The sequence below is a fragment of the Macaca thibetana genome, chromosome 1, assembly GCF_024542745.1.
Source record: "Macaca thibetana thibetana isolate TM-01 chromosome 1, ASM2454274v1, whole genome shotgun sequence".
NCBI lineage: Eukaryota > Metazoa > Chordata > Mammalia > Primates > Cercopithecidae > Macaca > Macaca thibetana.
Window position 1 is genome coordinate 138,136,672 of NC_065578.1, and position 23,004 is coordinate 138,159,675.

Below are 23,004 nucleotides of genomic sequence, written 5' to 3' on the forward strand. Positions count from 1 at the left end.
AGAGTACACTATGCTTAGCCCGAGAAAAGGCCAGGCCCCAACCCCCAGGCCGGAGAGCAGTGCCAGTCCATGATCCGTTAGGAACTATGCCACACAGCAGGAGGTGAGCAGTGGGTGAGCGAGCACTACTGCCTCAGGCCCACCTCCTGCCAGATCAGCCGTGGCATTAGATTCTCATAGGAGCTCGAACCCTATTGTGAACTGCACATGTGAGGGATCTAGGTTGTGTGTCCTTTATGACAATCTAACTAATGCCTGATGATCTGAGGTGGAACAGTTTCATCCTGAAACCACCCCTCAGCTGCTGTCCATGGACAAACTGTATTCCACAAAACCAGCCCCTGGTGCCAAAAAGGTTAAGGGCAGCTGGTATATAGTATGTGACCTCACCCAATTCACCAAAGACATAACTATTTAGATAGGGTAGAATCCTAAATCAAGCTAAGCCAATTAGATTCTCTTGTAAATTTGGACAAAAATACCCAGTTGATGCTAATGGAAAGAGTTAAGGCATGGCAAGTCAACAACTGATGAGTCTACATTATGAGGGAGCCATAAAAGAGAAAGCTTATTTTCACAGAAGTTGGAAAAATCACACAGAGGTGAGCAGTGATGACAGATCATGGGGAAACAAATGGGAAGATAAGCTGGGAATGATTTTCCAATTGCTATGAATAGGATACCCTAATTTTTCAATAAATTCATTTCATGTAAGAATTCAGTGGGTCTCTGCTCCTTAAAGTAAATATTCCCTAAAATGAACTGTTTTAAAACTTACTATATTTTGGTAGGCAGGATCCATTTCAAAAAGGATGTGACAATCTGGCCATCTGGTCTGCTCTGTATAATGTATTATGCTTCCTATCTTATTAGGTAAATCCATTGTTGAAACCAAATCAATGAAGATAGACAGGTGAGGATCTTGGCAAAGAGGAGTAATTGTGGCTAAAATACATAATTTAAACGTCAGTACTTCAGATATGCCATTGAAAGCAACACTTCAAAATTATCCACGACATCTAGAACTATTGAAATTGGGGGCTGATTTATTATGAGGGCTAGACAACATTCTATACTTATAACTGGAATTTAAAAACAGGTGTAAAGATTTAGATTTAATATTATAGAAACAAAAGAGCCACTCACACATAACTGAGTTGAGGTGATGGGAGGCATGATTGAAACATAAACTGAAAATAAGTCATTCAGTTTACAAATATTTGACATGTATCTATTATGTGGAGAGTATTATACCATTACAAGGATACAAAAATCAGGAGACACGGCCTCAAGAGTTCACAGTCTAGATGAACAATGGGATGTCCACAGGCCTAGATAGACAGACAGACAGACAGATAGATAGATAAACAAACCTCAACCTATACCTCACACTTTATAAACAATTTCAACTCAAGATGAGTCATATACCTAAATATAAAACACAAATCCATAAATCATCAAGGAGAAAATATAGGAAAGAAAATCTGTGTGATTTGAGCAAGGCAAAAAGTTTTTAGAAACAAAACCAAAAGTATAACCCATAAAAGAAAAAAACCGGTGAGCTGTACTTTATCAAAAGTAAGTAGTTAAGCTCTGTGAAAGATAATGAAATAATAAGACACAGATTGGGAGAAAATCTCACACAGATTGTTTGCAAGTCATATATATGATAAAAGAATTATATTCAGAGTATGTATAAAGACCTCTCACAAACCAACAATAAGAAAACAAAAATCTCAATTTAAAAAAAATAGGTGCTGAGTGTGGTGGCTCATGCCTGTAATCCCAGCACTTTGGGAGGCTGAGGCGGGTAGATCACAAGGTCAGGAGTTTAAGACCAACCTGGCCAAGATGGTGAAATCCTGTCTCTACTAAAAATACAAAAATAAATTAGCTGGGCATGATGGTAGGCACCTGTAATCTCAGCTGCTCAAGAGGTTGAGGCAGAGAATTGTTTGAACCTGGGAGGTGGAGGTTGCAGTGAGCTGAGATTGTGCCACTGCACTCCAGCCTGGGTGACAGAGCAAGACTCCATCTCAAAAGGGAAAAAAAAAAAAGCAGGGGAGGTTCCAAGATGGCCAAATAGGAACAGCTCCAGTTTACAGTTCCCAGCGTGAGTGATGCAGAAGATGGGTGATTTCTGCATTTCCAACTGAGGTACTGGGTTCATCTCACTGGGGCTTGTTGGACACTGGGTGCAGCCCATGGAGCATGAGCTGAAGCAGGGTGGGGCATTGTCTCACCTGGGAAGCGCAAGGGGTAAGGGAATTCCCTTTCCTAGCCAAGGGAAGCTGTAACAGATGGTACCCAGAAAATCAGGACACTCCTACCCTAATACTGCGCTTTTTCAATGGTCTTAGCAAATGGAACACCAGAAGACTATATCCCGCTCCTGGCTCAGAGGGTCCCATGCCCACAAAGCCTTGCTCACTGCTAGCACAGCAGTCTGAAATCGAACTGCAAGGTGGCAGCGAGGCTAGGGGAGGGCTCTCCGCCCTTGCTGAGGCTTGAGTAGGTAAACAAAGCAGTCGGGAGACTCAAAGTGGGTAGAGCCCACGACAGCTCAAGGAGGCCTGACTGTCTCTGTAGACTTCACCTCTGGGGGCAGGGCATAGCTGAACAAAAGGCAGTAGAAACTTCTGCAGACTTAAACGTCCCTGTCTGACAACTTTGAAGACAGTAGTGGTTCTCCCAAGGAGTCTGAGATCTGAGAACGGACAGACTGCCTCCTCAAGTGGGTCCCTGACCCCCAAGTAGCCTAACAGGGAGGCATCTCCCAGTAGTGGCTGACTGACACCTCATACGGCCAGGTGACTCTCTGAGATGAAGCTTCCAGAGGAAGGATCAGGTAGCAACATTTGCCATTCTGCCTTATTTGCTGTTCTGCAGCTTTTGCTGGTGATACCCAGGCAAACAGGGTCTAAAGTGGACCTCCAACAAACTCCAACAGACCTGCAGCTGAGCGTCCTAACTGTTAGAAGGAAAACTAACAAAGAGAAAGGACATCCACACCAAAATCCCATCTGTATATCACCATCATCAAAGACCAAAGGTAGATAAAACCACAAAGATGGGGAAAAACCAGAGCAGAAAAGCTGAAAATTCTAAAAGTCACAGCGCCTCTTCTCCTCCAAAGGAACACAGCTCGCCAGCAGTGGAACAAACCTGGACAGAGAATGACTTTGACGAGTTGATAGAAGAAGGCTTCAGACAATTGGTAATAACAAACTTCTCCGAACAAAGGGAAGATGTTCGAACCCATCACAAAGAAGCTAAAAACCTTGACAAAAGATTAGACGAATGGCTAACTGGAATAAACAGCATAGAGAAGACCTTAAATGACCTAATGGAGCTGAAAACCATGGCATGAGAACCACGTGACACACGAACAAACTTCAGAAGCCGATTCAATCAAGTGGAAGAAAGGATATCAGTGATTGCAGATCAAATGAATGAAATGAAATGAGAAGAGAAGTTTAGAGAAAAAACAACAAAAGAAAGACCAAATCTACGTCTGATTGGTGTACCTAAAAGTGACGGGGAGAATGGAACCAAGTTGGAAAACACTCTTCAGGATATTATCCAGCAGAACTTCCCCAACCTAGCAAGGCAGGCCAACATTCAAATTCAGGAAATACGGAGAATGCCACAAAGATACTCCTCGAAAAGAGCAACTCCAAGACACATAATTGTCAGATTCACCAAAGTTGAAACGAAGGAAAAATTGTTAAGGGCAGCCAGAGAGAAAGGTCGGGTTACCCACAAAGGGAAGCCCATCAGACTAACAGCGGATCTCCTGGCGGAAACTCTATAAGCCAAAAGAGAGTGGGGACCAATATTCAACATTCTTAAAGAAAAGAATTTTAAACCCAGAATTTCATATTCAGCCAAACTAAGCTTCCTAAGTGAAGGAGAAATAAAAGCTACAGACAAGTAAATGCTGAGACATTTTGTCACCACCAGGCCTGCCTTACGAGAGCTGCTGAAGGAAGCACTAAACATGGAAAGGAACAACCGGTACCAGCCATTGCAAAAGCATGCCAAATTGTAAAGACCATTGATGCTAGGAAGAAACTGCATCAACTAACAAGCAAAATAACCAGCTAACATCATAATGACAGGATCAAATTCATACATACCAATATTAACCTTAAACGTAAATGGGCTAAATGCTCCAATTAAAAGACACAGACTGGCAAATTGGATAAAAAGTCAAGACCCATCAGTGTGCTGTATTCAGGAGACCCATCTCACATGCAGAGACACACATAGGCTCAAAATAAAGGGATGGAGGAAGATCTACCAAACAAATGGAAAACAAAAAATGCAGGGGTTGCACTCCTAGTCCCTGATAAAACAGACTTTAAACCATCAAAGATCAAAAGAGACAAAGAAGGCCATTACATAATGATAAAGGGATCAATTCAACAAGGAGAGCTAACTATCTTAAATATATATGAACCCAACACAGGAGCACGCAGATTCATAAAGCAAGTCCTGAGAGACCTACAAAGAGACTTAAGACTTCCACACAATAATAATGGGAGACTCAACACCCCACTGTCAATATTAGACAGATCAACGAGATAGAAAGTTAACAATGATATCCAGGAATTGAACTCAACTCTGCACCAAGCAGACCTAATAGACATCTACAGAACTCTGCACCCCAAATCAACAGAATATATATTCTTCTCAGCAGCACATCACACTTTTTCCAAAATTGACCACATAGTTGGAAGTAAAGCACTCTTCAGCAAATGTAAAAGAATAGAAATTATAACAAACTGTCTCTCAGACCACAGTGCAATCAAACTAGAACTCAGGATTAAGAAACTCACTCAAAACCGCTCAACTACATGGAAATTGAACAACCTGCTCCTAAAAGACTATGGGGTACATAAGAAAAGAAGGCAGAAATAAATATGTCCTTGGAAACCAGTGAGAACAAAGACACAACATACCAGAATCTCTGGGACACATTTAAAGCAGTAGGTAGAGGGAAATTTATAGCACTTAATGCCCACAAGAGAAAGCAGGAAAGATCTAAAATTGACACCCTAACATCACAATTAAAGAACTAGAGAATCAAGAGCAAACACATTCAAAACCTAGCAGAAAGCAAGAAGTAACTAAGATCAGAGCAGAACTGAAGGAGATAGAGACACAAAAAACCCGTCAAAAAATCAATGAATCCAGGAGTTGGTTTTTTGAAAAGATCAACAAAATTGATAGACTGCTAGCAAGACTAATAAAGAAGAAAAGAGAGAAGAATCAAATAGATGCAATAAAAATTGGTAAAGGGGATATCACCACCAATACCACAGAAATACAAACTACCATCAGAGAAAACTATAAACACCTCTACGCAAATAAACTAGAAAATCTAGAAGAAATGGATAAATTCCTGGACACATACACCCTCCCAAGACTAAACCAGGAAGAAGTTGAATCCCTGAATAGACCAATAACAGTTTCTGAAATTGAGGCAATAATTAATAGCCTACCAACCAAAAAAAGTTCAGGACCAGACAGATTCACAGCCGAATTCTACCAGAGGTACAAAGAGGAGCTGGTACCATTCCTTCTGAAATTTTCCAATCAATAGAAAAAGAGGGAATCTTCCCTAACTCATTTTATGAGGCCAACATCATCCTGATACCAAAGCCTGGCAGAGATACAACAAAAAAAGAGAATTTTAGACCAATATCCCTGATGAACATCGATGCAAAAATTCTCAATAAAATACTGGCAAACCAAATCCAATAGCACATCAAAAAGCTTATCCACCATGATCAACTGGGCTTCATCCCTGGGATGCAAGGCTGGTTCAACATATGCAAATCAATAAATGTAATCCAGCATATAAACAGAACCAAAGACAAAAACCACATGATTATCTCAATATATGCGGAAAAGTCCTTCAAAAAAATTCAACAGCCCTTCATGCTAAAAACACTCAATAAACTCGGTATTGATGGAACGTATCTCAAAATAATAAGAGCTATTTATGACAAACCCACAGTCAGCATCATACTGAATGGGCAAAAACTGGAAGCATTCCCTTTGAAAACTGGCACAAGACAGGGATGCCCTCTCTCACCACTCCTATTCAACATAGTGTTGGAAGTTCTGGCTAGGGCAATCAGGCAAGAGAAAGAAATCAAGGGTATTCAGTTAGGAAAAGAAGAAGTCAAATTGTCCCTGTTTGCAGATGACATGATTGTATATTTAGAAAATCCCATCGTCTCAGCCCCAAATCTCCTTAAGCTGATAAGAAACTTCAGTAAAGTCTCAGGATACAATATCAAAGTGCAAAAATCACAAGCATTCCTATACACCAATAACAGACAAAGAGAGAGCCAAATCATGAGTGAACTCCCATTCAAATTGCTTCAAACAGAATAAAATACCTAGGAATCAAACTTACAAGGGATGTGAGGAAACTCTTCAAGGAGAACTACAAACCACTGCTCAGCGAAATAAAAGAGGATGCAAACAAATGGAAGAACATTTCATGCTTATGGATAGTAAGAATCAATATTGTGAAAATGGCCATACTGCCCAAGGTAATTTACAGATTCAACGCCATCCCCATTAAGCTACCAATGACATTCTTCACAGAATTGGAAAAAACTACTTTAAAGTTCATATGGAACCAAAAAAGAGCCTGCATTGCCAAGACAATCGTAAGCCAAAAAAACAAAGCTGGAGGCATCATGCTACCTGACTTCAAACTATACTACCAGGCTACTGTAACCAAAATAGCACGGTACTGGTACCAAAACAGAGATCTAGACCAATGGAACAGAACAGAGCCCTCAGAAATAATACCACACATCTACAGCCATCTGATCTTTGACAAACCTGACAAAAACAAGAAATGGGGCAAGCATTCCCTATTTAATAAATGGTGCTGGGAAAACTGGATAGCCATATGTAGAAAGCCGAAGCTGGATCCTTTCCTTACTCCTTATACAAAAATTAATTCAAGATGGATTAAAGACTTAAATGTTAGACCTACAACCATAAAAACCCTAGAAGAAAACCTAAGCAATACCATTCAGGATATAGGCATGGTCAAGGACTTCATGACTAAAACACCAAAAGCAATGGCAACAAAAGCCAAAATTGACAAAGGGGATTTAATTAAACTAAAGAGCTTCTGCACAGCAAAAGAAACTACCATCAGAATGAATAGCCAACCTACAGAATGGGAGAAAATTTTTACAATCTACCCATCTGACAAAGGGCTAATATCCAGAATCTATAAAGAACTTAAACAAATTTAGAAGAAAAAATCAAACCACCCCATCAAAAAGTGGGCAAAGGATATGAACAGACACTTCTCAAAAGAAGACATTTATGAGCCAACAGACACATGAAAAACTGCTCATTGTCACTGGCCATCAGAGAAAAGCAAATCAAAACCACAATGAGATACCATCTCATGCCAGTTAGAATGGTGATCATTAAAAAGTCAGGAAACAGCAGGTGCTGCAGAGGATGTGGAGAAATAGGAACACTTTTACACTGTTGGTGTGACTGTAAACTAGTTCAACCATTGTGGAACACAGTGTGGCGATTCCTCAAGGATCTAGAACTGGAAATACCATATGACCCAGCCATCTCATTACTGGGTATATACCCAAAGGATTATAAATCATGCTGCTATAAAGACACATGCACACGTAAGTTTATTGCGGCACTATTCACAATAGCAAAGACTTGGAACCAACCCAAATGTCCATCAATGACAGACTGGATTAAGAAAATGTGGCACATATACACCATGGAATACTATGCAGCCATAAAAAAGGATGAGTTTGTGTCCTTTGTAGGGACACGGATGCAGCTGGAAACCATCATTCTGAGCAAACTATCAGAAGGACAGAAAACCAAACACCACATGTTCTCACTCATAGGTGGGAATTGAACAATGAGAACACTTGGACACAGGGTGGGGAACATCACACACTGGGGCCTGTCATGGGGTGGGGGGAGAGGGGAGGGACAGCATTAGGAGATGTACCCAATGTAAATGCGGAGTTAATGGGTGCAGCACCCAACATGGCACATGTATATGTATGTAACAAACCTGCGCGTTGTGCACATGTACCCTAGAACTTAAAGTATAATAAAAAAATAGGCAAAAGATCTAAAAAGACATATGGCAAAACAAGATATGCAGATGGAAAACTAGCATAATAAAAGATGAACAATATCATTTGTTACTAGTGATGAAAATTAGCACAAAGAGATATCACTACACAGGTATTAGAAGGCTAAAAGTTTTTTGTTTTTGTTTTTACTCTGGCAATACCAAGTGCTGACAAAGATATGGAGCAACTGTAACTCATACAACCACTTTGCAAAACAGTTTGGCCATTCTCATAAAGTTAAATATATAACTACCATATGACCCAGCAATCCTACCCCTAGACATTTGTCCAAGAAAAAGGAAAGCTTGTATTAATCCAAAAGCCTATATGTGAATGTGTATAGCAATTTTGCTTATAATTTCCCCAAACTGGAGACAACCCAGATGTGAATGGACAAGCAATCTGTGATACATCCAGACAATTGAATACAGCACAGCAATTTAAAAAAAGACTATTGAATCATGTAACAACATGGATACTTTTTTTATTTTTTATTTTTTGAGATAGGGTCTTGCACTGTCACTCAGGCTGGAGTACAGTGGTACAATTTTGGCTCACTGCACCTTGACCTCCTGGGCTCAGGCCATCCTCCTGCCTCAGCCTCCCAAGTAGCTGGGATTACAGGTGCGTGTCACAATGCCTGGCTAATTTTTTGTATATTTTGTAGAGACAGGGTTTCACCATCTTGCCTCGGCTGGTCTTGAACTCCTGGGCTCAAGTGATGCACCCACCTGGGCCTCCCAAAGTGCTGGGTTTACAGGTGTGAACCACTGTACACGGCCAACAAAGCTGAATTTTAAATGTCTTTTTCTATGTGAAAGAAGCCAGATCCAAAAAGCTACATATGCATTTATATGACGTTCTGGAAATGACATAACAATAGGGACAGAAAACAGATAAGTGGTTGCCACAGATAAGGGAATGGGGAGAGTGTGACTACAAAAGGGCTGCACAAGGGAACTGGGGGATGATGAAACTGTTTTATATGGATCTGTGATGGTGGACATGTACCTATGCACTTGTCAAAACCCTTAACACCACCCACGAAGAGAAAACTGTACTTTATATAAGTTATAAAAAGTTAACCAGGTTACTGAGAGAATCCAAGTTGGAATGCAGCCTGTAACAAATTAATCTAACTGTATTACAAACAAACTACATAACCTCACTGAAAAGGGTGGGAAAGAAAGGAGTTAACATGAGCAACTTCAGAAAACAAGTTTGGACTGGAAACTCTAAGGTTATATTTTTTTAAAACTGTACATAAACACACTGCATTTTAGTTGATACATTTTTCACAGAAGTATGGAGTAGCAATTCTGAAATTACATGTACAGCCATGCAATTAATGACAGGGATACATTCTGAGAAGTGTGTCCTTAGGCAATTTCATCATTGTGTGACTATCACAGAGTACTTACACAAACCTACTGCACACCTAGGCTATATGGCATACCCTGTTGCCCTAGCTACAAACTTGTACCGCATATTACTATACAGAATATTGTAGGCAATTGTAAAAGAGTAGTAAGGATTAAATATTGAAACATAGAAAAGACACAGCAAAAGCATGTTATTATAATCTTATGGGACTACCATGTGGTCTGTCATTGATTGAACCATCTTTATGCAGTGCATGACTGCATAACAAACAAGTTATTAGTTGATTAGTTGATTATGTCACCCGGATTTCTCATAGCCAGAGAAAAAAGTTACATATAAGGAAAAGGCTAGAATGAATCCTGAGGAGTTGGACTGGGGTCTGAGGTATCAGTATGAATACATAGTTTAAAATGGACAAACAAAAAGATCTAGGAATAAGCATAGTTGTGTGTGTATGCATGAGCTAGTATACACACATGTATTTTCTAGGTATTTTCTCTGATAGGCTAGGAAGTAGTGACACTCCTGTAGCAATGAGCACATCTAGTGTGTAGTTCTTAATTCCTAAATTTCCTTCTTTAATCCAGGGTTCCTGGGAGAAACAGTTGATTCCAGGGCTGGGCAGAGAAAACACAAGATGAGCCTGAAGCATCTTGGTGACAGAAGCTAAGGAAGTAGTCACAAGAAAAGGATGGAGGTACACTGAAGGGCATAGGAGCCAACTGGGGAGAATCACTCTTTCAAAACTAAGCCAGAACAACTTGAGCAAGAAAATAGATAACAGTAATACTGTATTATAGTCTAAAGACTAAAATAAATATCAATGAACCCAGGAAATTTCCAGGGCGAAAAAAGTGAAAAAGGAGACGGCTAATAGATGCTAGAAATAGTACAACGCTACATAATAACTAAAACAGTATAATATTGGTACATAAGTTACAGACATGTCATCTGCATAGCCCAGAAATAAAATGGAAAAACATTCTGGAATATAAAAAATTATAAATGTGGCATTTCAAATCAGTGGGGATAAGGAATGGATTAGTCAATACATGATGTTGGGACAGGCAGATTAGTCATCCGAGAAAAAATTAAAAGTAAAGTCCTACTTCACAACATATGCCAAATAAATCTCAGAGTGAACAAATATTTAAATATAAAAATGAAATCATAATAGAATTAGAAAATAAGTGAGAGAATGATTTTATAATATGATCATTTTGAAGGCCTCTCTAACTATGATACCATACACTGAAGCCTTCTAGAAGAGGTTCTAAATGCCTTTGTAATATCTGTGATATAACACTAAGTGATCATATAACATTTAAAATATACATTTGACTAATGTATGAATATAAATGTAAATTGCAAAAAGAAATAGTTGTCATATATGGGTAGTTGAAATGGGGTGATTTAAATGATTATTTCTAAGGTAAATATATATACACACATATATACATACATATATACATGTATATACATATATACATATTATCATATGTATATATGTATGTATATGCAATTATCATATATGTATGTATATATGCAAATATTAGTGAGTCCATATTCATATAAATAAATGACTGAAAAATTAAATAAATGGAAAAGGAACAGCTACTCCTTACAGAAGAATTCTAATTTATGAATGTATATGGGATAAAATCAACAGAAAATCACCATTAAGAACACCACAGTAATAACTGTCACAGGCAAGGCAAGGTCCACTGATAAATGTTAGAATTAGTAGGTAAAATTTTCAGGAGAAATAAGATATGTGTATAATCTCAAAACTTTTCCTCCCATCCCAAGTTTACTAATTACAGGAGGAAATGTGGTAACTTCATCATGGAGAAACCTGGCAGACGTGACTTTAACCAAGTCGTCAGGGTGAGCATCACCAGTAAAAAGGTTCGTCAATGTCATGTACTACCAGGTTGATATATACTTAAAAGGGCACACACTCAGTATGGTATTGTCCCCCAAGATGTGTATCTCAAACTCATCATGAGACAACATCAGACAATCCAAAATTGATGGACAATCTGTAGAGTAAGTTACCAGTACTCTTCAAAGATCTCAAAGTCATAAAAGACAAGGAAAGACTGAGCAACTGGTACAGATTGGAAAGATTTAACAGACATAACAACTATTAATATATGCAACATGTGATCTGGGATTAGATCCTGGCACAGAAAATGAACATTAAGGAAACAACTGGGAAAATCCAAATAAAATCTATCATTTCATTAATACTATTATACTAATAGTAATTTCTTCATTTTCATAACTATACTGTGGTTAGATTAAAACATATAAAGAGTATACAGAAGCTCTGTAGTATGTTTGCAACTTACAGAAGTCTCAAATTATCTCATAATAGAAACAAATAAAATAGTAGAAATATTTCATAACAAAGAAAAAAGAAATAGAAATAATCGGATGTTTAGACCCAGGAAATCTAAAGATGAAAAACAAAAAATCCAAACGGAAAAAAGGAACATATGGAAAGACCGATAAAAACTTAGTTCTTCAGACTGAAGAGCCTCACTGAATTTTAAGAAAGCTTAACATAGAATTATATATATGACTTTATTATAGAAAAGTTCCTACTTCAAATGATAAATTACTAGACAGAAATCACAAGTATACAAAGGAAGGAAAATCACAGTAGCATCAGACTTCTTATTTACATTATTAAAAGCTAGAAGGCAGTAAAACAAATTTTGGGCTACTGAAGAAAATGAGTACGGGAGGGGTCATCCTATCAAGACAGCACAGTTGTTTATAATGTCCATAAGTGTATAATGTTGCAAAATACTAATATCTCTGGATTTTACTCAGCAAGAAATCCTTACCAAGCTGATTCAAAATGGACTGGGTAAAAAATTATAACTTTGTGATAATTCTTGATTTTAAAACAAGCCCATGTTCTTATGCACATTTCATCTTCATAATACAATGCAAACTTTAAAATAAATATGAGATGTCAAGGGACATACTGACTACATTTTGGCCAGTTTGGGGAAATGGAGTAACTTAATATGTGGTGGTAGTTACAAAGCATAGTGAAAAAGACTGAATTATTGGGACTTGCATAAACAAAATCAAACAATGCATGAGATACCAGCTTAGCTTGGAAATAGGAGCCCTCTGAACTCAGCAAACTATGGTGACATGACTGGAGAATGATGCAACATTTAAGAAGTTGCCAAAAGTCCTGCTGTTTTAAGATCTTTGTAAAACTTACTGTGAGAAAAGAATAAATTCTTTGGTCAGGCTAGTAATTGCCTGCAATTTCAGATTGTGTACACACAGCTGCAAAATAATTAAAATCTCTTTAAGGTAGAAACAGTATCTTTGTTACACTATGACATAAAAGATCTTGCTCATTTGTATTAAGTGTCATAACATTCTATAGAACATAACGAAAAAATCCAAACCTTGAATATTTTCCTAATTCCCATCTTTTATGCTCTCTAAGGCTATGTGTAAAATTCACACATCATCAAATAATTCCAAATTCACAGTGCCTGATCCCAAGGACTGTGAATTTATGATAGACTAACATTCTGTAACATCTGTCACATCCCTGGGTAAAAGCATCAGATGCCTAAATTCAAGAAAATATTGCCAAAGAAGACAATGCACTTCACTAAGCTTTAAAAACACTTACTTATACATTTTTCCATATTAGTCAACATATTTTGAATTTTTACTGAAAACTCCAATCTGTTGGGATCTATAAAGAGATTTGTAGGAAATTCTGGAAATCTAACAGAGAAAACAATAAAAGCATGTTTCAGAGAAATATAGTAACTACTATATAAAATATAATGACTTGTAATTTTTAAAATGTCTAATACTTACTCATAATACATGTATTTATTCTCAAACTCAGTCTCACTTTCTGTGTCTATTAGAATCCATTGAAAGAAAGAGAGAATACAAAATTGATTGATATTTATGTCAGGTAAATGACAAATTAATATATGCCAGTGCTTTACACATATCCTAAGAATAAAGTCAAGAGGTCATTTGAAAGGCAATACTGAAGCAATACACCCCATCCCAAGGCTCTGATTAAAGAGATCTGAGAACAAACATCCTAGATGTTGTTCCTCTTGATGAACGGGGCCCTCAGCTCTGCTTCAGTGAGAAACTGTTTGGGTTTTGAGATGAAAATGAATAATGGTGTCATTACTTACATGCACAATAATGATCTGTAAGTTTATCCTTACTTTTAGCAGTATTTACCTTAAGATTTATAAAATCATAATCTACAAATTATAATACACAGACTAGTAAAATGATCTCTCATTTGTTTTTTTCCAGTTGTTAAGATAAGATATTTCCCTTCATTCCTTTTTTTTTTCCTCCAAGACACAAGGACTCACTGTGTTGCCCAGGCTGGTCTCAAACTTCTGGCCTCAAGTGATCCTCCCACCTTAGCCTCCCAGAGTGCCAGGATTGCAGGCATGAGCCACCACACCTGGCAACCCTTCATTCTTTATAGTCTCAATTGTCTTACCTGAAAGAATATCTTCAAGATTGTAACTAATTTCTTTTGGTTTCTTGGCTTTTGGGAGCAATTCTTCACTTGAGTGTTTTTTGACACATTTGTCTTTATTTTCTGACATTTCATCTTCAAACATTACACACTCTTCAGGGCACAGGTCAGATTCGTGAAAGTTCTCTTTAGGATTTTCTGAAGAATCACTCTCAGCAGGAATTCTCAAGCATAGATTTACTTCAAATATTGGTGCATATGTTTTTCTCAAATCCTTCCCCACTTCAACACTATTCAAAATCTAATTTAACAGATAATGTGAGGGTGCCAGTGACAACATATAAATTACAGAACATTTAATTTAGACTAATACAGACCAAAATTTTAAATGAGAAATCATAACTCCAGTATAACCGAGTAACACTGTATTATCAAATACCTGAAACTTGCATGTTAGAATAAGTCAATTACATGCGAAACAAATGACATTGTAATGAAGGAGTTCCCCCCAAAATACTGTAAATTGATGACAGAGTTAGTATATCATAGTCCTAGTCACTGAGCGCTTATTTAAAATACAAATTCTTAGGTCCTATCCCCAGAGATTTTGAGTTAAAAAGTCAGAGGCAGGGCCCAGGACTCTTAATCATCTACAAGCTGAACAGGTGACTCTATTGTGCACCTGGGTTTAAGAACTACAAATCAAGAAAACACACTTTAAACTCACTACAGTAAGTCCTAGCTCTTCACTTTAATATACATATACTAATATGGACAGCTCCAGTGAAAAACACTAGGGGATAAATATCTCATTTATGTAACATAATTGTTCTTAGGCTCTGTCTAGGCTTGGGTTCTCAATCTACTGCTCCTTCCTACCTTATAAATAATCAGTTATGCTTAAGTTACCTAGTGCATATGACTCCTCTGTGTTTCTCAGGGTGATCACTTGAATAATCTGCTGAAACCTTAACCTCTGATTCCAGTCATTAACAAATTAAGGCAGTTAACATTATAAATAAACCTCATAGCACCTTGCTAAGCTGCCAGGGAAAGAGCATGAGTAGATATTGAAGGTGACTTGTAAATCTTAAATGTTCACACAAATGGGTATAGTGTTTGTTCAGGATGATGAAAAAGCTGTAGAAATGGAAAGTGGTGATGGTTGACTAACACTGAATGTACCTAATACCACCAAACTGTACACCTAAAAATGGTTAAATGGAAAATTTTATGTTATGTATGTTTTATCGCAATAAAAGAAAGTCTACCCAGACAATTCTTAATAAATATATAATGTGCTGCTTAGCTTATTCTGGAAAATAACCTCTAATTAACTCTGGGAATACTGGACCTTAAGCTATATACACCTTCTAATACTACTGCATATAAATATTGTGCATTAAATCATTCTTTAAGTGTAATTATGGTTACAGTGAATCACTATAGTAAACAAGTTACTACCTTCACCTAATCCTCATAAAAACCCCGAGAGACAGAAATTATTAATTTCATTGCACATACCAAAAATTCTGGAAGCTTAATTTGTCAAAGGCTATATTGCTAGCATGTGGTAAGGCTGAAGTTCACTCATGGGTCTGTGCGATCATTATAATATGAACCACCTGGGGCCTGAAAATATTTTTGTAGTGAAGAAATCTCTTAGCTGTTACACTTTTTGCGCCAAGAAGAATCAACCAATAAATAGTTTTATTCCTCTAGATTGTAAACTACAAGAGAGGAGTAGCCACAGCTAAATCAAACTACAAATTTTACAGATTACAATGGGGATTAGGAAAGGAAGGAGGAGACAGCACCAATGATTATCAGATCCACAACTTTAGCTCTTATCTCTCGCTTGAGATTCACACCTATGTTTTCAACATTTTGAGCTCTGTACAGAAAAAAAGAGGAGCAAACCAAGGTCAGATACTAGAGGGCAAAGTAGGTGCAAGATGCCCAAACTTGGGCGATGGGACAAAAGTGGACATAAATTTTGGCCACCTTAGTGGCAGTCTGCTCGTTCATGCAGCCTGTGTCCAAATCTCCACTCTGTCAGCCTGCATTGAACACATACGTGTGTGTGTATATATATATATATAAAATAGATGTGTGAATCTTATTGGTTCTGTCCCTCAGGAGAACCCTGACTAATACAAGTTACATGAAAAAATGCTCAACCAAACCAGTAATAAGGTAAATTCAAATTAAAACTTTGGCAAAATGCCATTTCACACCTATCTGATTGACAATAAATATTGATGAGGATTAGTAAGCTTATGGAGCAATAAAAATTTATGAATTGCTAAAGGTCACTGAAACTGGTATAAGCATTTTAGAAAAACAATTTTATGTCACTCAACACAGTTGAAAATAACATGTTTTTACCCAGAAATTTCACACCTTAGCAATAAAGAAAGAAATAGTAACTCTTGTTCATGTATACCAAAGGAGAAATATACAAGAATGTGCAAGGTAGAATTATATGTAATAGCAAAAACAAAAACTGAATATAACCCAGATGCCTATCAACAGTAGAATGGTAAGTGAACTGTTTCATCAGTAAAGGATGAATAGGAGACACTAAATACTTTTAAGTTGGGTGAAGCCTACATGAGTGTTTGCTTGTATTTGCAGGTATCGTACACTTAATACAAAACATTATAAACATAATACATATGCATTGTACAAAATTTAGACTACCTAGAAATATATATATATATATGTAAAATTATTCAAGGTTCCTACCACCCACAGATAACTATTGTTAATATTTCGATGCAAATATTTTCAGACTTCAAACTACATAGTGTGTATGTGTGTATGTTTGTTTTACTAATACATGTGAATATTTTCCCTTGTCATCAAATCTACCTAAATAGTTTAAAAAGAAAAAATATATATAAAGGCCATATTATACAAGGCTACTTTTACCAAATAGGATAAGCACGTAACATATAAAATTTAAATCTCAACAAAGTAATAACAATGGAGAGAAAAACAATTCTGGCAAGAAAAGATTTCTTAATGAAAGTTTATCTAGTATTCTTTCAAGGTTTGCTATTTTGCTTCTCCCATTTTTAAGATAAGAACACAACAAAAATCCATTGAACAAAAGCAAAGACAGAGTAGTGTAGTAGTGGGAGGAGGGGGTAGATGCTACTTTAGATAGGGTGGCCTTCCCTTATCATTCCTATGTAAAATAGCATACAACATCACTCCTGCATTCCCTTCTTTTCCATCGTTTTTCTTCACAGTACTCATCACTTCATTTATCTGTCTCCTCTGGTAAAATATAAGCTCCAAGAGGTCAGAGAATTTGTTATGCCCACTGCTGTTATTTCAGTGCCTACCTAGTTCAGTGCCTGGAACTTAGTAAGTACTCAATAAACCACATGGTGAATGAATGAACGAATGAACTAAATGAGATAAGTGCCATTATGGCTTTTTACAGTGGGAACAGGTAAGAGTGTGTATGTGTGTTGGGGAGGGTATGTTGGGCAAGGGGTTCTGGGTATTAACCATAAATCACATTTTAAATTTCAAAATGTATTCATTTTATAGCAAAAAATCTATGTTTATATTTTTCAAAGATCATTTTACCTCACTAATATCAGAGTCTGTTTTTACTTCTGACTTTTGAACAGAAATAGCATGTGTCTTTGAATTATCAACAAGTTCTTCACCATCATTTGTTGTCTTTCCAGTAGGAAAAGAGTTGTCCTTGAATGTTCTGGATTAAGAAATGGGAAGAAAAAAATCATTTAAAAATCATTTATATCTACATATATAAAGAACACGTACAACTCAACAACAAAAAGCAACCCAATTAAAAAACAGGCAAAGGACCTGACTAGACCTTTCTCCAAAGAAGATACCCAAATGGACAATAAGCACAAGAAAAGATGCTTAATATTACTAATCATTAGGGAAATGCAATCCATAACACACTGAGATATTATATCACCTCATACCCATTAGGATGGCTATTTAAAAAAAAAAACAGAAAATAATAAATATTGGCTAGGCTTGGAAGTACAAGGAGAGTATAGACCACCAAGAAGATTTAACCTAAAGAAGACTACCCCAAAGCATTTAATAATCAAACTCCCAAATATCAAGACAGAGTGATACCCTGTCTCAAATACATAAATAAATAAAGTACAGAGGAAACAAAAACAAAAACAAAAACAAAAAAACATTCAACCCTAGAATGGTACACCTGGCAAAAATATCTTTCAAACACAAAGGAAAAATAAAAATCTTCCCAAACAAAACCTAAGGGTTTTGCCAGACACTTATAATCAATACCAGATCTATCCTATAAGAAATGCTAAAGGAAGTGCTTCAATCTGAAAGAAAAGGACACTAATGAGCAATAAGAAATCATCTGAAGGCACAAAACTCACTGGTAACAGTAAGTACACATAAAAACACAGAATATTGGCCTGGCACGGTGGCTCATGCCTGTAATCCCAGCACTCTGGGAGGCCGAGGCAGGCAGATCACCTGAGGTTGGGAGTTCATGACCAGCCTGACCAACATAGAGAAACCCTGTCTCTACTAAAAATACAAAATCAGCCAGGCATGGTGACACATGCCTGTAATCTCAGCTACTCGGGAGGCTGAGGCAGGAGAATTGCCTGAACCCAGGAGGCGGAGGTTGTGGTGAGCCAAGATTATGTCATTGCACTCCAGCCTGGGCAATAAGAGCGAAACTCTGTCTCAAAAAACAAACAAACACAGAATATTATAACACTGTAACTGTGATGTGTAAACTACTCATATTTTAAGTACAAAGATAAAGAACTGATCAAAATAAGTTTTCAAGACACAGATTATACAATAAGATATAAAAAGAAACAATAAAAGTTAAGAAGCAAGGAGATTACATATAGAGATTTTATAACTCTCCTTATCTTGTTTGTATGTTCATTTATACAATCAACATTAAGTTGTCATGAGGTTAAAATAATGGGTTATATTAATTGCAAGATTCATGGTAACCTAAAATCTATAAACATACAACAGATACACAAAAAAGAAGCAAGAAATTAAAACATATCACCAGGGAAAATCACCTTCACTAAAAGGAAGGCAGGAAGGAAGAAAAGAAGGAAGGGGACACCACAAAAGAACCAAAAAAACAAATAACAAACTGGCAGGAGTCGGCCGGGCACGGTGGCTCAAGCCTGTAATCCCAGCACTTTGGGAGGCCAAGACGGGCGGATCACGAGGTCAGGAGATCGAGACCATCCTGGCTGACACCATGAAACCCCATTTCTACTTTAAAAATACAAAAAACTAGCCAGGCGAGGTGGCGGGCGCCTGTAGTCCCAGCTACTCGGGAGGCTGAGGCAGGAGAATGGCGTGAACCCGGGAGGCGGAGCTTGCAGTGAGCTGAGATCCGGCCACTGCACTCCAGCCTGGGCGGCAGAGCGAGACTCTGTCTCAAAAAAAAAAAAAAAAAAAAAAAAACAAACTGGCAGGAGTAAGTCCTTACTTAATAATAAGAATGGATGTAAATGGACTCAATTCTCTAATCAAAAGATATAGAGTGGCAGAATGAATGAAAAACCAAGAATCAACCTTCTGCTGCCTACAAGAAACACTCTTCACCTTGAGAAACAGACTGAAAATAAAGCTATGAAAAAAGATATTCCACACAAATGGAAACCATAAAAGAGGAGTAGTTATACTTTCATCAGACAACATAGATTATACAACAAAAAGTGTAAAAAGACACAAAGAGGGTCATTATATAATGATAAAGTGGTCAATTCAGCAAGAAGATAGAACACTTGTAAATATACATGTACCCAACACTGGAGCACACAGATACAAAAAGCAAGTATTATTGACAGAGCAGGAGCACTGTCATCTTCGACAAACACTGCCACTTTAAGTTCCAGCTCCCTTTCTAGCCTTACGCATTTCAAGGAAATCACTTCTCTTCTAATTACATGCAGCCAGAAAGAGCAGATAGTAAAACACAGATAAGACAGCTCAGGCACAGAGGGAGGTGAGGGGAAGGCCTCTTGGGTAACTGCCAAACTTCACCCTCATACACTGGACCCCAGTAAAACAGTAGGCCTTAATAAGCATATTCCTTTCCCTTCATGCGCACTAAGATAGGGAAGATAAAAGCAGACTCGGGGGGTATGCTTGCAGCTTCTGAAAGATGTATGGGAACAGACAAATGACTCTCTCTCCCAGATAAGCACAACAAAGAGACACAGAAGCAGTCGAAGCCTCTGATAAACTCTCCCACCCTGAATCCTTAAAAACTCTTAGTCTGGGCGGGGCACGGTGGCTCAGGCCTATAATCCAGCACTTTGGGAGGCTGAGGTGGGTGGATCATAAGGTCCGGAGTTTGAGACCAGTCTGGCCAACAAAGTGAAACCCTGTGCCTACTAAAAATACAAAAAATTAGCTGGGTGTGGTGGTGTGCACCTGTAATCCCAGCTATTTGGGAGACTGAGGCAGGAGAATCGCATGAACCTGGGAGGCAGAGGTTGCAGTAAGCCAAGATCTCGACACTGCACTCCAGCCCGGGTGGCAGTGTAGGACTCTGTCTCAAAAAAACAAAAAAACCTCTTAGTCTGTAAGAGAGTGGGTCTCTGACCTAACTCAGCCAGAAGGCTCCTCTCAGGTTCGTTTTCCTTAAAATAAATCTGTCTTGACTGGCAAGCCACCTTTCGTGTTTCTTTCCTCTTTCTTTAATTCTTACAATTATTAGATCTAAAGGGAAAGATAAACCCAATACAATAATAGCTAGAGACTTCAACACCACACTTTCATCCTTGGACAGATCATCCAGACAGAAAATCAACAAAGAAACATCAGACTTAAAATGCAGGAAAAACCAAATGGACCTAATAAATATTTACAGAACATTTCATCCAATGACTACAGAATACACATTCTTCTCAGCACACAGATAATTCTCAAGGATAGACCATATGTCAGGTCAAAACACAAGTCTTAAAACATTCAATAACATCAAAATAATATCAAGCATCTTCTCTGACCACAAACAAAACAAAACAAAACAAAAACCCTACAAATCAATCAGAGGAGGAATTCTGGGAACCACACAAACACATGGAATTTAACCAACATAACATACCCAAACCTATGGGATACTGCAAAAGCAGTACTAAGAGGGAAGTATATAGGCATAAGTTTCTACCTCAAAAAAACAAAACAAAAAAACTTTCAAATAAACAACCTAATGATACATTTTAAAGAATGAGAAAAGCAAGAGGAAACCAAATCCAAAGTTAGTAGAAGAAAAGAAACAATAAAGATCAAAGCAAGAAAACTACAGAAAAGATCAATGAAACAAAAAGCTGGTTTTTGAAAAGATAAAGGAAACTGACAAACCTTTAGTCACACTAACTAAAAAAACAAAGAGAACAAAGACCCAAATAAATAAAATCAGAGATTAAAAAGGAGACATTACAACTGATACTGCAGAAATTCAAAGGATCACTAGAGGCTACTATGAGCAACTACATGCCACAAATTGGAAACCCTAGAAAAAAGGGATCAATTGTTAGACACATACAACCTACCTGCCACTAAGCTAGCAGAAGACAAGAAATAACCAAAATCAGAGCCAAACAGAAGGAAATTGAGACACACACACACAAAAAAACATTTAAAAGATCAAAGAATCCAGGAGCTGTTTTTGAAAAAATTAATAAAAGAGAGGCCACTAGCTACACTAATTAAGAAGAAAAGAGAGAAGATGCAAAAAAACACAATTAGAAACAATGAAGGGAATGTTACTACTGACCCCACAGAAATTAAAAAAAAAAAAAAAATCACAAACTACTAGAAACACCTCTGTACGCAAACTAGAAAATCTAGAAGAGATGGATAAATTCTTGGACACATACACCCTCACAAGACTGAGCTGGGAAGAAACTGATTCCCTGAACAGACCATTAATGAGCTCTAAAATTGAATCAGTAATAACAGCCTACCAAGCAAAAAAGCCCAGGACCTGATGCCCTCTCTCACCACTCCTATTCAACATAGTGCTGGAAGTCCTGGCCAGAGCAATCAGGCAAGAGAAAGAAATAAAGTGCATCAAAATAGGAAAACAGAAGTCAAACTATCTGTTTGCATACAACTTGATTCTTTATCTATAGTTTCAGCCCCAAAGCTGCTCCTTCAGCTGATAAACAGCTTCAGCAAAGGATACAAAATCAGCATACAAAAATTGCTAGCATTCCTATATACTAACAACAATCAAGCCAAGAGCCAAATTGTGAATGAATTCGCATTCACAATTGCCACAAAAAGAATAAAATACTTGGAAATACAGCTAACCAGGGAGGTGAAAGATCTCTACAATGAGAATTACAAAACACTGCTCAAAAAATCAGAGAAGACACAGAAATAGAAAAACATCCCATGTTCATAGGTAGAATCAATATGATTAAAATGGCTATACTGACCAAAGCAATTCACAGATTCAATGCTATTCCTATCAAACTATCAATGACATTCTTCACAGAATTAGAAAAAATTATTTTAAAATTTATGTGGATCCAAAAAAGAGCCCAAATAGCCAATGCAATCCTAAGCAAAAAGAACAAAGCTGGAAGAATCACATTACCCAACTTCAAACTACACTACAAGGCTACAGTGACCAAAAGAGAATGGTACTGCTGCAAAAACAGGCACATAGACCGATGCAACAGAATAGAGAGCCCAGAAATAAGGCCCCATATCTATGAGCATCTGATCTTTGACAAAGCTGACAAAAACAAGCAATGAAGGAAACACTCCCTATTCAATAAACGGTGCTGAGATAACTGGCTAGCCATATGCAGAAGATTGAAGCTGGACTCCTTTACACCGTATATAAACATCAATTCAAGATGGATTAAAGACTTAAATGTAAAACCCAAAACTATAAAAACCCTGGAAGAAAACCTA

The 23,004-nt window shown here is 37.4% G+C and overlaps 1 protein-coding gene across 13 annotated transcripts in view; it reads right to left on the reverse strand.

Moving 5' to 3' along the window:
* DNAH14 (dynein axonemal heavy chain 14) overlaps positions 1-23,004 on the reverse strand; it is a 506,458-nt gene that overhangs the window by 380,044 nt on the left and 103,410 nt on the right. For 11 of the 13 annotated variants that reach the window (XM_050760224.1, XM_050760215.1, XM_050760305.1 and 8 more), the window contains exons 12-16: positions 17,656-17,785; positions 14,074-14,353; positions 13,413-13,458; positions 13,219-13,316; positions 779-945 (exon numbers count right to left, since the gene is read on the reverse strand). In XM_050760224.1, the coding sequence (XP_050616181.1) occupies positions 779-945; positions 13,219-13,316; positions 13,413-13,458; positions 14,074-14,353; positions 17,656-17,785 (721 nt within the window). The remainder of the gene's footprint in view (positions 1-778; positions 946-13,218; positions 13,317-13,412; positions 13,459-14,073; positions 14,354-17,655; positions 17,786-23,004) is intronic. The other 2 variants (XM_050760207.1, XM_050760280.1) reach the window with 2 other exon arrangements.